Source organism: Platichthys flesus, chromosome 24, assembly GCF_949316205.1.
Source record: "Platichthys flesus chromosome 24, fPlaFle2.1, whole genome shotgun sequence".
NCBI lineage: Eukaryota > Metazoa > Chordata > Actinopteri > Pleuronectiformes > Pleuronectidae > Platichthys > Platichthys flesus.
Window position 1 is genome coordinate 13,517,327 of NC_084968.1, and position 13,159 is coordinate 13,530,485.

The 13,159-nt window shown below is 46.3% G+C and overlaps 1 protein-coding gene across 1 annotated transcript in view; it reads right to left on the bottom strand.

Annotated features, from left to right (window-relative positions):
- Nucleotides 1–13,159, bottom strand: part of exoc6b (exocyst complex component 6B) — a 63,183-nt gene that overhangs the window by 35,043 nt on the left and 14,981 nt on the right. The window contains exons 7-15 of the mRNA XM_062383536.1: nucleotides 12,136–12,324; nucleotides 10,246–10,314; nucleotides 5,640–5,723; nucleotides 5,185–5,231; nucleotides 3,806–3,926; nucleotides 3,284–3,355; nucleotides 2,426–2,523; nucleotides 1,511–1,616; nucleotides 819–928 (exon numbers count right to left, since the gene is read on the bottom strand). Of these exons, the coding sequence (XP_062239520.1) occupies nucleotides 819–928; nucleotides 1,511–1,616; nucleotides 2,426–2,523; nucleotides 3,284–3,355; nucleotides 3,806–3,926; nucleotides 5,185–5,231; nucleotides 5,640–5,723; nucleotides 10,246–10,314; nucleotides 12,136–12,324 (896 nt within the window). The remainder of the gene's footprint in view (nucleotides 1–818; nucleotides 929–1,510; nucleotides 1,617–2,425; nucleotides 2,524–3,283; nucleotides 3,356–3,805; nucleotides 3,927–5,184; nucleotides 5,232–5,639; nucleotides 5,724–10,245; nucleotides 10,315–12,135; nucleotides 12,325–13,159) is intronic.

Below are 13,159 nucleotides of genomic sequence, written 5' to 3' on the forward strand. Positions count from 1 at the left end.
CTGCCTCTGTCTCTCTTTCTTCCGCTGGTCATGGATCAGTGATACCTCCAGGGTTCCCAGCCCCCATGGAGAATCCACACACACAAACACACTCACACACAACTACAAATGTTCACCTACACATGCTGAACACACAAAAATAATTAGAAACACTATCAAACAAGCAGACGAGATTGACCCCAACAATACACATCACACAGAGCGATCTACAGCCTGTGTGTATAAGTGTGTGTCTCTGTAAAAAACGTGTAAATTTGTCTGGCTGGACTTTTGCATCTTGTGTTCTAGGAAGGTCACATGTGCAGTTGACGTTTCCGTGTGTCTGGCAGAGTCCCGGCCTTGTGGAAGACGTCTGGACAGCGGAAGTTGTTTCCTGATTGCTCGTCTCCTCAGTAGAAAAGGAGCTGCTTTGTTTCCACCGTAACGGATACACACTTAAGCATACAAACACACACACACACACACATGCACGAAAGAGCGCACAAGCCACAAATCGCGAATCAATCCATGTTCTAGAGAGGTTAAGCTGCGTGTGTCCTCATGTGGGCCAATACTAACGAGACGAAGATCCCCGGTCCAAACGGAAAGAACCAAGTGAGCAGATAAAGTCTGCACATCTGAAAGCGTCTAAGTGTGTGTTTGTTTGTGTGTGTGTGTGTGTGCGTTTGTGTGTGTGTCTGTGTGACACTGGAGAAGAAAAGGGAAGCATTATGTGGTCGTGAGGGCAAACCACTCCAACGACCCCGTGTTCGAACCCCAACAACACTTCCCTGATGGTGTGACTGTCCGTAGCAGGAGCAGATTCTGTGAGCAGGTACCTGAGGTGAAGATCCTCAGAGTATTTCAAACAGGCATAGATGAACTCTTTGAGTTGACAGTAGACTTTTGGCACAAACTCGGAGAAGGGGAGCTTCTTGGGGAAGGGAAGCTGCAGGAAATAGAGCAAAACAAAAGGATTAAGTGGGATTTTAGTCAAATTATACTTCAGATTAACTTCCCGTCGTCAAATCGCACAAAACAACACATGACATTTCACTTTGATGTATTCTCATGCTGCCATTATGTATTTTATTATCTCCGCCAAGGACGTCACTCGCCCCTGAAGCCTGGACGTGTTTGTGAAGCGTCCAGGAGGGGCTGTCAGTGAGATCACAAACGTCCGAGTCAGTTGCTCGGCACATTTTCTGGAGCTTTTCCTGCCACAACCGAGAAAAATGTCCAATTGAGTCCATGTGAGAACTCAGCAGGAGAATTCCCAGCGAGCGATTGGGCGTGTTGATGTTTCTAACTCGTGACTATAAGTATTTCAGGAAGAAAAAGAGGAACCATATACGTAGAAGATGAAGACGCAGGTCTGGCTAGAGACACGTTTTAACATGTATACATCGTGTCCTGCATTACCCAGGATCCTCCCTGCTCCTGACTGTTCCAGACATTTTCCTGTTTCCTAGAAAATGATCCAATAAATACATGTGGTTCCATAAGGGGACTGGCGGAAGTCGTGTTCTACCTTTTCCAGTTCAGGGTCTTGCAGGGGAAACAGGGAGGTGTAGTGTCTGAACTCTTCCTCTGTCGACACTGGGATTGGACTGAAGTTATCTTGATCCAGCACCTGCCTGAAGAGGAGAGAAACCACAGGGAGAGATTACAAGAAGCCAAACAGAACGCTACACACACAAGTGCACGCAAACATACATGGAGTATAAACACACACACACACACACACACACACTAGGTGCTTGAGCTTTTCTTGCCACCTTCCCTCTTTCACCACCCCCCACTTCTTGTTGGCGCTCCGGAGTTCGGACGTTCCAACGTTCCATGGAGAGGCCGTGAACCGGAGAGCGCTCTCTCTCCAACAATACAACACAACATTCCTGTGGCTTCCCCAGTGTGTGTGTGTGTGTGTGTGTCTGTATGTGTGTGTGTTGGGTAAGGAGAGAGGGAGAGAGAGTGTTTGTTTGTCCGCTCTTGCTACTGCAAGTCCCACTGGTGTCATTGGACCAAAGCGATGGTGAAACAATGGCATGTAAGCACACACACACACAGACACACACACACACACACACACACACAGACAGACAGACACGCACACACACACACACACAGTGTCTTGTAAGGGTACCCATTCTGAAGGGCAGAAAATGTTCCGGACGTTTGCTTTTCAACACTTCCTCTCTCTGGGCCGCTTGTAAAACTTCAAAACCAGGACGTGGATGTTTCCCACAAACCAACACTGGTGTGTGTGTGTGTGTGTGTGTGTGTGTGTGTGTGTTTGCAACGGTGCGCCCTCATGACCTTATGACGAGAAAGGGGAAGGTCAGGGTGGCATGCACTCAGGAAAAACCTCAGCTAGTGTAGAAACAGAGGCTTCACCCTGACGTTCCCCTCGTCTCTCTCTCGGTCGTCTTTTGGTGATCGGTACCTGAAGGCGATGTTCCACCTCTTCAGCAGGATCTCTCCGTACTGCTCCCGTATCTCCAGCAGCATGTCGAACAGCTGGGACACCGGGAAACCGTAACCCTGCAGCAGAGGGAAGCAGAGTCAGTGTCCGGATGAATTCACGGAGGCCGACCTGAGGCCTGGACACGAAGGTTTAAAAAATGTTTTGGTTGGTGAAGCATGAACTTCCATGGACTTACGAAGGAGAAAGGGAATGATGAAGAAGTTTGAGAACCATTAAATCATATCGAATGCAATATATGTGGATAGAAAATCAACCATCACTACTTTAAATTACTTTCTTGAGTCTGAAATGAAAACAAATCCCTGGTTTAAAAGGATTGAAACACGACTGTCGAAGAGAGGAACAGGGAATTCAGTCGTTGGGTTACACCTCATCACTTCTTTTGGGCATCGTACCAACCCTTCATCAGCTCCTCCTCTTCATCTCTATCACTTGGTTTTCACCCACATCCCCTCTTTCTCCCCTCCACCCCTCCACCCACTCATCCCTCACACTCAATCCATCCAGGTTCGTTCGTACGAGCAGCGGAGACGGAATTTATGGAGCGATGAGCTCGAATAAAGAGAAAGTCTGAGATTGGCATCTGTTCATTTTCATAACACTGGACAAGAGGTCTCCTGGGACACAGAGCTGAGTCAGCATGTGGCCAGATACCTAAACATTAAATATAAAACACGAATAAAGCTCGAGTGAATCATTTCATACGTGATGTTGACCAGGGCTGCAAGGAGGGCAGCACCTTCCTTCCTCTTGCAGTGCAACGAGAACAATGCATCACACACTCACTCACACACACACACAGACACACACACATACCTGCAGTGTATCAGCAAAGAGGACAATCAGGTTCTTCAGGTCCAGCACCAGGTCGGGGTCGTCACAGTACGACTGAGCAAACAGAGGAGAGTTAGGTTTTTATCATTTACAAAAGTTTTTTGGTATTTATCAAAGCTGTTTTCAGACCAGCACTGAACTCCTGACATTTTCCAGATGAGTTTAACGTGCTCTGAATATTTTTTGGGAACGTTTCCTGCCAGCCCCCTTAATGAAAGTCAATGTGAGAACACAGTGTTTTAATAAGGTCTCTAACACGTGAAGGACGTGAAGCAAGAGGATTACAACTGTCTCAGGGTGAAGAAGAGGAGACGTACACGTAAAGACGTCCTCAGCCGTACATAACTATACTTCACGTCCGGCCTGCTGCTCCACAGGCTCCGCCCCTCGCCTGAATGTTCCCCACTTGTTCCTGTTGTTGTGAACGAGTCGGACCCGGACAATCTTCCGTACAGAGTCCAGAGTTCAGGTCTGAAAGCGGCTTAAGCAAAGGATTTGTCTTACCGAGTGCGTCCGGAGGGCAGCGACTATTTTGGACAGCGCCAGCTCCCACAGCTCCTCGACGTACGCCCTGTTGACCAACCCGTGGGTGGTGTGAAGAACGTGATCCTCCACCACAAAGAACCTGGACAGAGGAGAGGAGGTGACACATGAAGGGTCCAGGCCCATTGGAACATGAGGGAAATGCACGGCTTCCTTTTTAGAACCAGAGTTAGAAACATGAAAACTTCATCGATGCGCTGCAAAGTTTGTCGTGAAGAATATTAGTTGCTGAAAAACTATTATTATTTTACAAGAGTATAAATGAAATGATCATTATTGGACGGATGAGAAGAGAGCAGAAGATGAAAAGAGGACTGAATGGAAGCTGATCACCATTTCATGAGGCACTGGATGGCACCTCAGATGGGAATAGCAGACCTAAGAGTGCATGCGTGTGTGTGTTTGTGTGTGTGTGTGTGTGTGTGTGTGTGTGTGTGTGTGTGTGTGTGTGTGTGTGTGTGTGTGTGTGTGTGTGTGTGTGTGTGTGTGTGTGTGTGTTATCGTCCAGCCTTAGCCATGTTTATAGAAGCGTCTGCTCCCGCCAGACGGACACAAGAAATAACAGCAATAAGCCAACCACCATCACACGCACTCTATCAATCGTCACCAGTGTGTTTGTGTGTGTGTGTGTGTGTGTGTGTGTGTGTGTGTGTGTGTGTGTGTGTGTGTGTGTGTGGATGCAATGGAGGGAACTGGATGGAGTGATGGATGAGAGGAAAAGTAAAAGGATGAGGGGGGGGTTAGTGTGTGCAGAGAGGGATGAATAAAACAACAGTCTGAGCGAAGGAAAGATGAAAAGATGTAAAACGGTCAGAAGTCACTCAGATGAAATGAAATGAGGTGTCACTAAACGCTGAATGTTTGGTTTCACTCAGAGCTTCTCCTCCTCCTTCTCCTCCTCCCTCTCCTCGCCATCCCTCGCTCGCTCCTCTGCCAAGTTACACAAGATGGTTCACAATGGACAGACGGATAAATCATCAATCAAGGAGGGACGACACGTCTCCACTTCCTACGATTGAAGCTAAAATATCCAGAGAAAATATGTGCCTCCTTGTCCAATCAGTGTTTACCATTAATAAGACTGGGGCTCAATAGAGCTATCGTCCATAAAGTTTTTACTTTCCACGCAGACAAACCTGCCTCTAACGTTTCAGCTGCAGTGGTGCACGTACCCCCATGTCTCTCTCACACTTGATTCCGTGTTCCTGCCACTTGGAATCTGTTACACGTGTTAGTGAATTTAAGCTTTAGAGCAGCAAGAGAATTTGAATCGATGTAAAGGTAGAAGACATAAGTCTGGATCGATGGAGGAGAGGAGAGAAAGACGACGTCCGACTTACCCGACAATCTGGTTGAAGTAGCGCCTGTATCCCTCCAAGGTTTCATGCTAGACACGTAAAAAGAGAGAAAGAACAGAGGATGGGAAAAACATGGGGAGGGATGCAAAGTGCAACGGCAGCAGAAAAGAACAGAAAGTACAAAAAGGAAAAATCAGCGCAACATGAGCTGGTTTGTAATTTACCTCCTACAATAAATTTACGGGACAAAAAGCATAAAAATGGAATTTAAAATACACTAGAAAACATATTTATTACAAAAATCCTAAACAACAAAAAGAAAACACTAATTTAAAGTTAAATATTTGCTAATCTTTAACATTTAGAGTCTAAAAATCTTCAATTTGGAGAGTGTGTTTGTTGTGTTGAGGGAGGAGGGTACAGTGAGTCTAGTTAGGAGTGTGTAGATAGAACAGTGCAGACACAAACACACACACAGTGGGGGTGCAGGGTCATACCATGTTAGAGTGCGGCTGCAGCACGAGGCGAGCCTGTTTCCTCCGCTGCTTTCTGTAGTAGTTCTCAAACACATCACGCAAACCCTAGAACACAAAGTGCACGTGAGGAAAGGTGGATGCACAATTGTACATGGAACACAACTTAAATATGGATTTTAATGGAAAAACATTTTACTTATGGACAGTAAGGAACCTTCATAAGGAAACTAAACTAAATAAATAAAGTTGGACGAAAGGACAGCTCCTTATTTCCATTGATTTTTATTTTACACTCTTTCATTAAAGCTGGAGACCTGACAACATGTTCCAGACTGTGATGCTCCACATCCTGGAGAACGACCAGCGCTGCCAACTTAATGAGGTATGAAACCAAAGGTTACAACCAGTGCATTATGGGAAAGTTGAGATAAGGTCATACGGAAGAAACTGAGTGTGTGTCTGTGTGTGTGTGTGTGGGTCTTTGAAGACCAAAACTGGTTCCTGTTCAGTTTCAGTTGGCGTCACAGGTCAGACGTGGAAACTGAAGCCAACACAAAACCACACACACACAACATCTACTTTCTGAACCTGACCACCTTCGTATCGTTTCCTTCCATTACACAGAAGCTCTGTGTGTGTGTCTGTGTGTGTGTCTGTGTGGGTGTGAGAGAGAGAGAGGGACTCATGGTCTATCTAAGACCCAGACCAGGACCCACAGTACTTAGTTAGCTCAGAGATAAGAGCCCAGGACTGGACTGATAACATGACGTCCCCCCACCAGACCTCCACTGCACAGACACACACAGACACACACAGACACACACTGCTGACCTCTGGACCACCACCTGCTATCACTATGTTAGGTGGTAATAAGATAGAAGAACAATAATAGAAGCATTAACAAACACACAGTGTTTTATTAACTTTGACCTTTTCCACAGAAAAAAGGAGAAAACTGAAAAACCAACAACAAACCTGCATTAATAAAAATCTCTCAATTAATCCATAATGAAAATCTGTATTTTAAAACCTTTATTTTCATTATGTAGGTTCATTCTAGGGTCAACGTCCTTTTTCCTGCAGTGTGTCTTACAAACGCCTCTTTGCAAACTCTGCATCAGCCACAAATACATTTAAACAAAGAATACTCTTTAATATTTTGAATCGTACCCTTGACCGAACAATGTGCATTGAAAACACATCAATAAGTTGTAGACAACACAATAAAGTACATGTTAAAGTGTGAGCTCCACAGTGTTTTCAGAGCAGCGTGGAGTGTGTTGTTGTGAGGCGACAAAACGTGTGTTCTTTAATTCCCAGTTCGACCCTCAGCTGAACAATGTGTATTCAACAAACGAGCGGCATCAAACGGCCATGAACTCCTCATTACACAGAGCTCACTCTCCCAGAGAGCCTCTCACAGAGGTGAAACTCAGGACTGTGTGTGTGTCTGTGTGTGTGTGTGTTGTGCGAGAGACTGAGAATCTCGGCAACGCCACATAAACGGTGGAGGAACAGGGACGTGAAGAAAGAGAGAGAAACACAGACGAAGCCGAGAAAAGGCAGAAACAGAAAAACACGAAGCCCAAAAATAAACGAAGGGATGGAAATAAAGAAACGATTGACCGACCGCACTGTGGTTGTGTGCCCCCTCCAACCAGTGCAGTTTGTGTATATGATTCATTTCCAGATTCATATAAAGTTCTCTGGGACCTTTGACAACTGAAGCATATTCACTTTATCCTTGAGCTCAAGTGACGACTGATCAAAAGAGGAAGAAACTCCCCGTGACTTTGACCTTCGACCTCTGAGATCAAATCAATTTATCGGTGAGTCCAAGTGAATTGAGGCAGATGTGATGGAATTCCCCACGGGCAGTTCTAATACTTCATAATCACAGGAACAAGAGGCCACTGTGATCTTGACCTTTGACCTCCAGGCCCGCAAAATCCAATCAGTTCATCATTGAGTCCAAGTGAAAGACATTCCCTTGAGCTGCTCTTAAGATATCATGTTAAAGATAAACATACGTTGTGAGGTCACAGTGACCTTGAACTTTGACCTTTGGCTACCAAATTCTATTTAAGTCATCCTTGAGTCCGAGTGAAAGTTAAATTTGAAGACATTCCCTCAATCTGATCTTAGGAAATCATGTTCAAGGAAAACACAAACAAACCTTGTAAGGTTCACAGTGACCTTGAACTTTGACCTTTGGCTACCAAATTCTATTTAAGTCATCCTTGAGTCCGAGTGAATATTTGAACCAAATTTTAGGAGATTCCATCTCAGCCTTGTTGAGATATTGCGTCCACGAGAATGGGACGGACGGGGTAACCCCCAAAAACAAAATGCCTCCATGTCCCAGTTAATCTGAGGTCTGTGGTGGGACCAGTGCGATGAACCAGCTGCTGTTTCCCTCCTCGGCTCAGCGTGCCGGGCCTCGAGCCCGTGTTTACACTCATAACATCTCCGTCCACACATCGGCGGGCCGTCCGTGTGCCAGCGACACAAAGGGGTATTGTTCGAGCCCCGAAAGCCGCTCGACTCCGGCTGGAAACCCGTGGACTTTAAACATGGAAAAAGAGAAGAGGCCGAGATGGAGGAGGAGAAAACGAGGAGCTCTTGATTGCAAATGCGATTCCACATCCAGGTTCACGAGAAAAATAAATGGAGCCGGTACACGTGTGTGCGTGTGCCAATGTGAGTTGTTCTCGACATTTAACAATCCCAGTGAGTCGGACTGGGATTTTCCAGTCGTACCCTCGGATCAGTGCAGACGACGGCGCTGGACTTTTCTTTCTAATGGTAAATCACGTTCTCTGCCCAATGAGCTGTCAATCACACCGCTCTAATGGATTAAACAGTTCTGTGTGTGTGTGTGTGTGTGTGTGTGTGTGGGCATACATGTTAGTTTGTATATGGGTGTATTGGCATGTATGTTGGGTTGTGTGTGTGTGTGTAATCTTGCTTGTCTGTGCATGTTTGTGTAAGTGTGTGTGTCTGACCTCGGAGTTCAGACCTTTCAACACCTTACTGAGACAGAACACACTCCTTTCCCTTCTCCTCCGTCTCTCATCCTTTCTTCTTCCTCCTTCCCTTTAAATTCTCTCTCTCTCTAATCTTTCTGCATCTCCTTGTTGTTTTCATCCTGTTTTTGCCCCTTTAACCTCCCTGTGACCTCCCCCTCCCTCACCCCTCTACTCCTTATCGCTCTCTCTCTCCCTCCCCTGATCGCCAACGTTACACTTTCCGTCCATAAGTTATCTCTCTCTCACATTTTTGTGAGCGATTGCACTGAGCGAGGTTGGTGAAACGTCTCTTGTAGCCAGTCGGCGTAAACTGCAATTATCTCATCTTCTCATAATCGTCTGACAGTGTAACAGCGTTTTGGCTGCAGAACAAAATCTCGGTTTGTTTGGTCGTCTGCGAGTCGGCTCGCTGACTCACTCTCTTTCCTCTTGCATAATTATTTCCCCATGATATTTAGTAAAAAGTCGTTTTGAACTTGACATGATTTGAGAAAGTCCTGCAGGTTAAACTGATATAACCTAAGACTGCATTTTTCAGGGAGGCTAAACATGGGGGGAAACGTGTGAAGCACATACAGAGTTTCTAAGACTCAATTCAAAATCACTGAGTGCAATCTAGAGACGTTCACAAGGAATCTTCAAAAGATTGAGTTTTGGTCGACGTCAGAATCTGTGTGTGCGATCTAGACACCTGCACAGCGGAAAATCTTTGTCAAATCTTTTCTGTTGAGGTATGACGGTAGAAACGATAAATATCAAACATCCCTCACAGCTTCAGAACCATCTGATAAGAAGCCAGGGAAACGTTCTTTAGTGCTTCATCTGAAAGGCCTCAAACTTTTCTTCTGACACTCGTCTTAACTTTATCTCTCGACCTTCGTGGTTGTTCTCCACCATGAGCTGTCCCCGTCTCCTCCCTCATTGTTTCTCCTCCATCATTAACGTCCTGCTCTCTTTCCCCCTCCTCCCTCCCTTAGCTCTCTCCATCATATCACCCCCTTTTACCCTTTCTGTAACCCCTCCCTCCCTCTATCGCTCTAATGCCGTTCACTTTCTCCTTCCTGTCAAAGTTCATGCACTTCCTGTCCCAACCCCCTCAGACACACACACACTGAACAGACACAGTCGACCCTTTGGCCGCATTGGCCCGGTCACAGCCTGGACATGCCTGCAGGCACACACACACACACACACACACACTGACACACACAAACACACCATATGTGCAACTAACCCAGTCATGGCCCAGTCAACACTTACACCCATGTCGCTTTCGCTCCATCTGAGATGAGACACGCACACGTTCCTCTCATTCTCTCTCTCTAACGCAGACACACACGCACACATGCACACACATGCACACACACACACAGTCCTGGTTGGAGTGAAGCCAGTCCTGGGCTGGAGGCCTCATCCCACAGCATCAGGTACCTCTACTCATTGTATTTACCGTAGCTGGTTATTATGGCGACATACTGTTGCGTGTGCGGGCGGGCGGGGGGGGGGGGGGGGGGGGGGGGGGGGGTATTAGACGTGATCACAGTTTAAAAAACAGATGAAAGTTAAAGGAGGAGAAAGAGAAGAAGAGATTTACTCACCAGCACAGTGTAGATATGCAGACAGCTGTAAACTGGAGAGAAATCCACCAAGTCCTGAGCTCCTGGGACCTGAAGACACAAGTTATACAGTTACTGACATACAAGAGAGAGAAAAGGAAACAAATTCTAAAGACAAAGACCTTGCAACTGGAAGGTTCACTGTTGGTGGACATCATAATGATATTCCACAGATCTAATTATCTGTGTGTTTTGCTGTGAGACTCTAGAGGAGCATCTGTTTACTTGGTTCATAGTAATATCAGGCATGAAATTCAAAATGGAATCATAGAGGAAGAGGATGATGCTTCGGTAACGATGTTTTTGAGGTCAACAGGTTTTGCTAATAAAGTTTTACTGAAGTCAGGTGGTCAGAGAAGTGGTGGGTGAGGTTAGAAAACTAAACTGAGCTATAACCGACATCTATCCATCCCTGAATCCATTCCTTTCTCCTGACCCGTGTCCTCTAACTTCCATAGAACAACAACAGTGGCAATTTAACACAAACACACATACACACATACACACACAAAGACAAAGCAACAACAACCATGTGCCCTCTTGCCCTCTGGAAAGTTTTGTTTCTGTAAAAACCATCGGAGGCACAACACAATGCCAGCTTTGATGTGTGACCTCACGCAGACACGGTCCCGGAAAACAATAAGCGCAAACAAAGGGTTGTATCACCGATAGACAGGGGGGGGGGGGAAAGAGAGCTGGAGGTACGAGAGGGTCTGAACTTTAGATGTGAGGCTAGGAAGAGATGAGAGTGTAACAGGAAGTTGAAGAGAACAAAATGAGGAAGAAACCAACGACGTGTCGAGGATAGAAAAGATTGGAAAATAAACCCAAACAGGAGGGAAACAGGAAGTCTGAAGAAGAAGAGGAGGAGGAGAAATAAATGGATGTAGAGAGCAGGGAAAGAAAACCACAAGATGGAAAGCACAGGGAGGGAGGGGAGGGAGGGGAGGGAGAAGAGGAGGAGGTGTGGGTCAGGTAAGAGAAGAGGAGAACAAAGGGAGCAGAGCAAAATAGGATGCAGTGGCACAGGGGAGACAACTGTAAATGAAGGGAAGGGGAAGAGAGGGAGAGACGTGGCAGAGGCAGGATGGCGTGAGGAGACGGGACGCCGATGGTTGGCAACGCCACGGCCAAGGGCGCCAGCGCGGTCGTAACCCGGCCGGCCGCGGGGTCAGGCCTTTGTTCGAGCCAAGGTCTTCCCGTGAAGAAGGTTGAGTCGAGTTTACAGGATGCAAATAAGCCAAAGGGACGACAGGGACCTGAAAACAGAATGGTGGCACGGGACGAGGCAGGGCGGTGTGACAAGTTCAGCTCTATTCTCTCCCACTGCATTGTGCCCAAACAACAAAGAGGAACTTTGATCCCGCGGGGCACGACTCGAGGAGTTCAATGTCATGTGACGACAGACGAGTTCATCTTCTGTGAGGGACGGAGATAAATCTGTCTCCTGGTCCTCACGCTGGGCTCAAGGTCATTTCAGTGACAACTTCAAACAAAGACGTGTTGATTCCTCAAGTTCCAGCGACATTCTGTCAAACTGTAAAGACAGTGGAGCTCACTGACATGAGGAAATATTAAAGAAAGAATTATGAATTAGATCAGGAAACAAGCTCCTGGATATTTCCCTTAATACGCATCCAGATTTAAGAAGTTCTTCCGAGACCAAGGCCCCGATCCCGCCAGCTAGTTTGGTGGAAACCGCTTTAGAGTCTTTTACCAAATCTAGCATAGAAACAAACCAACTAGAATGTCGCCCTCTGAAACCACATTTATACACGCTCACAAATATCAGTTCCTTTAATCAGAGAAGGTTTTTATGAATGTTCTGTTTCATCTTCACATGCGTCTTGTGTGTGTTGGTGTTTTCCTCACTTCATCCTCCTCCCCTTCCTCCTCCACATCCAGAATACCCGAGTCCTGTTCTGACGCCGGACTGCCGCCTGGTCCACCGCTGTCGGTCCCCGTGCCTGTCAACGCCGCCGCCTCCTTCCTTCCACGTCGGCCAATCAGGCCCCTCGGCTGTGTGGAGATGGAGCTGTCCAGCGAGCGTTGGAGTTGGGCCTGGAGCACAAAACAGAAAATTCAAACCTTTTTAGATTTCACAGAACAGCGTTGAGGAGGTTCGTCTTACACTTTGTTTTTAGCCTCAATCTCAGAGTCTGACACCAAAACCAGATTTATTTAATCTAATTTATTTAGCTTTTGTTTTGAAAAAACACAACTGAACGGTGGATATTACCCATGATCCTCTGCTTCCTGAACCAGAAGAGCTGCTGCTGTCACAAATCCACCAAACTCTGTTTAGAATTCTTCATATTTTTAACAGTTTCCTGCTGAATATTGGTGATAAACTCTGTTTTTTAATAACTTCTGAGTGTTTTTAACTGATCTCAGTTCAGCTTCACTCTTCCACTGGAGCTGATTGTGACAGTTGAATCTGTGAGTCTCAGTCAGTTCTTCTCACAGGAGATGGAACCCACTCACCAGAGTTACACAGAACAGATGCTCAGGGAGAGAAGGAGGAAACTTTCTCCTGCTTCACAGCCACTGAACCATCAAACTCAGTTTAATGAAGCTGCTGCTTTGAGGTTAAAGGATTCCTAGTGTTGCTTTAATCCGTGCAGACGAGTAGGAATCTTTTCGGGAGTTTCAGGAAAAGCTTCAACTCTGCTTCTGTTGGGACGAGGTTGAGCCCTTTGACTGAGACCTGCCACACCTCGTCCCCCGATGCTGGAAATGAGCTAATAAAAGTGATTTACCAAGGCAGCTAAGAATAAAGCAGAGGGGACAGGAAGGGAAGAGCAGGAAGGATGAAGAGTCAATGAAACCAAAAAACAACGGACAGAAAATAAGAGGTAAAGACTTGAAAGCAGAGACAAGGACGACTTCACGGTTT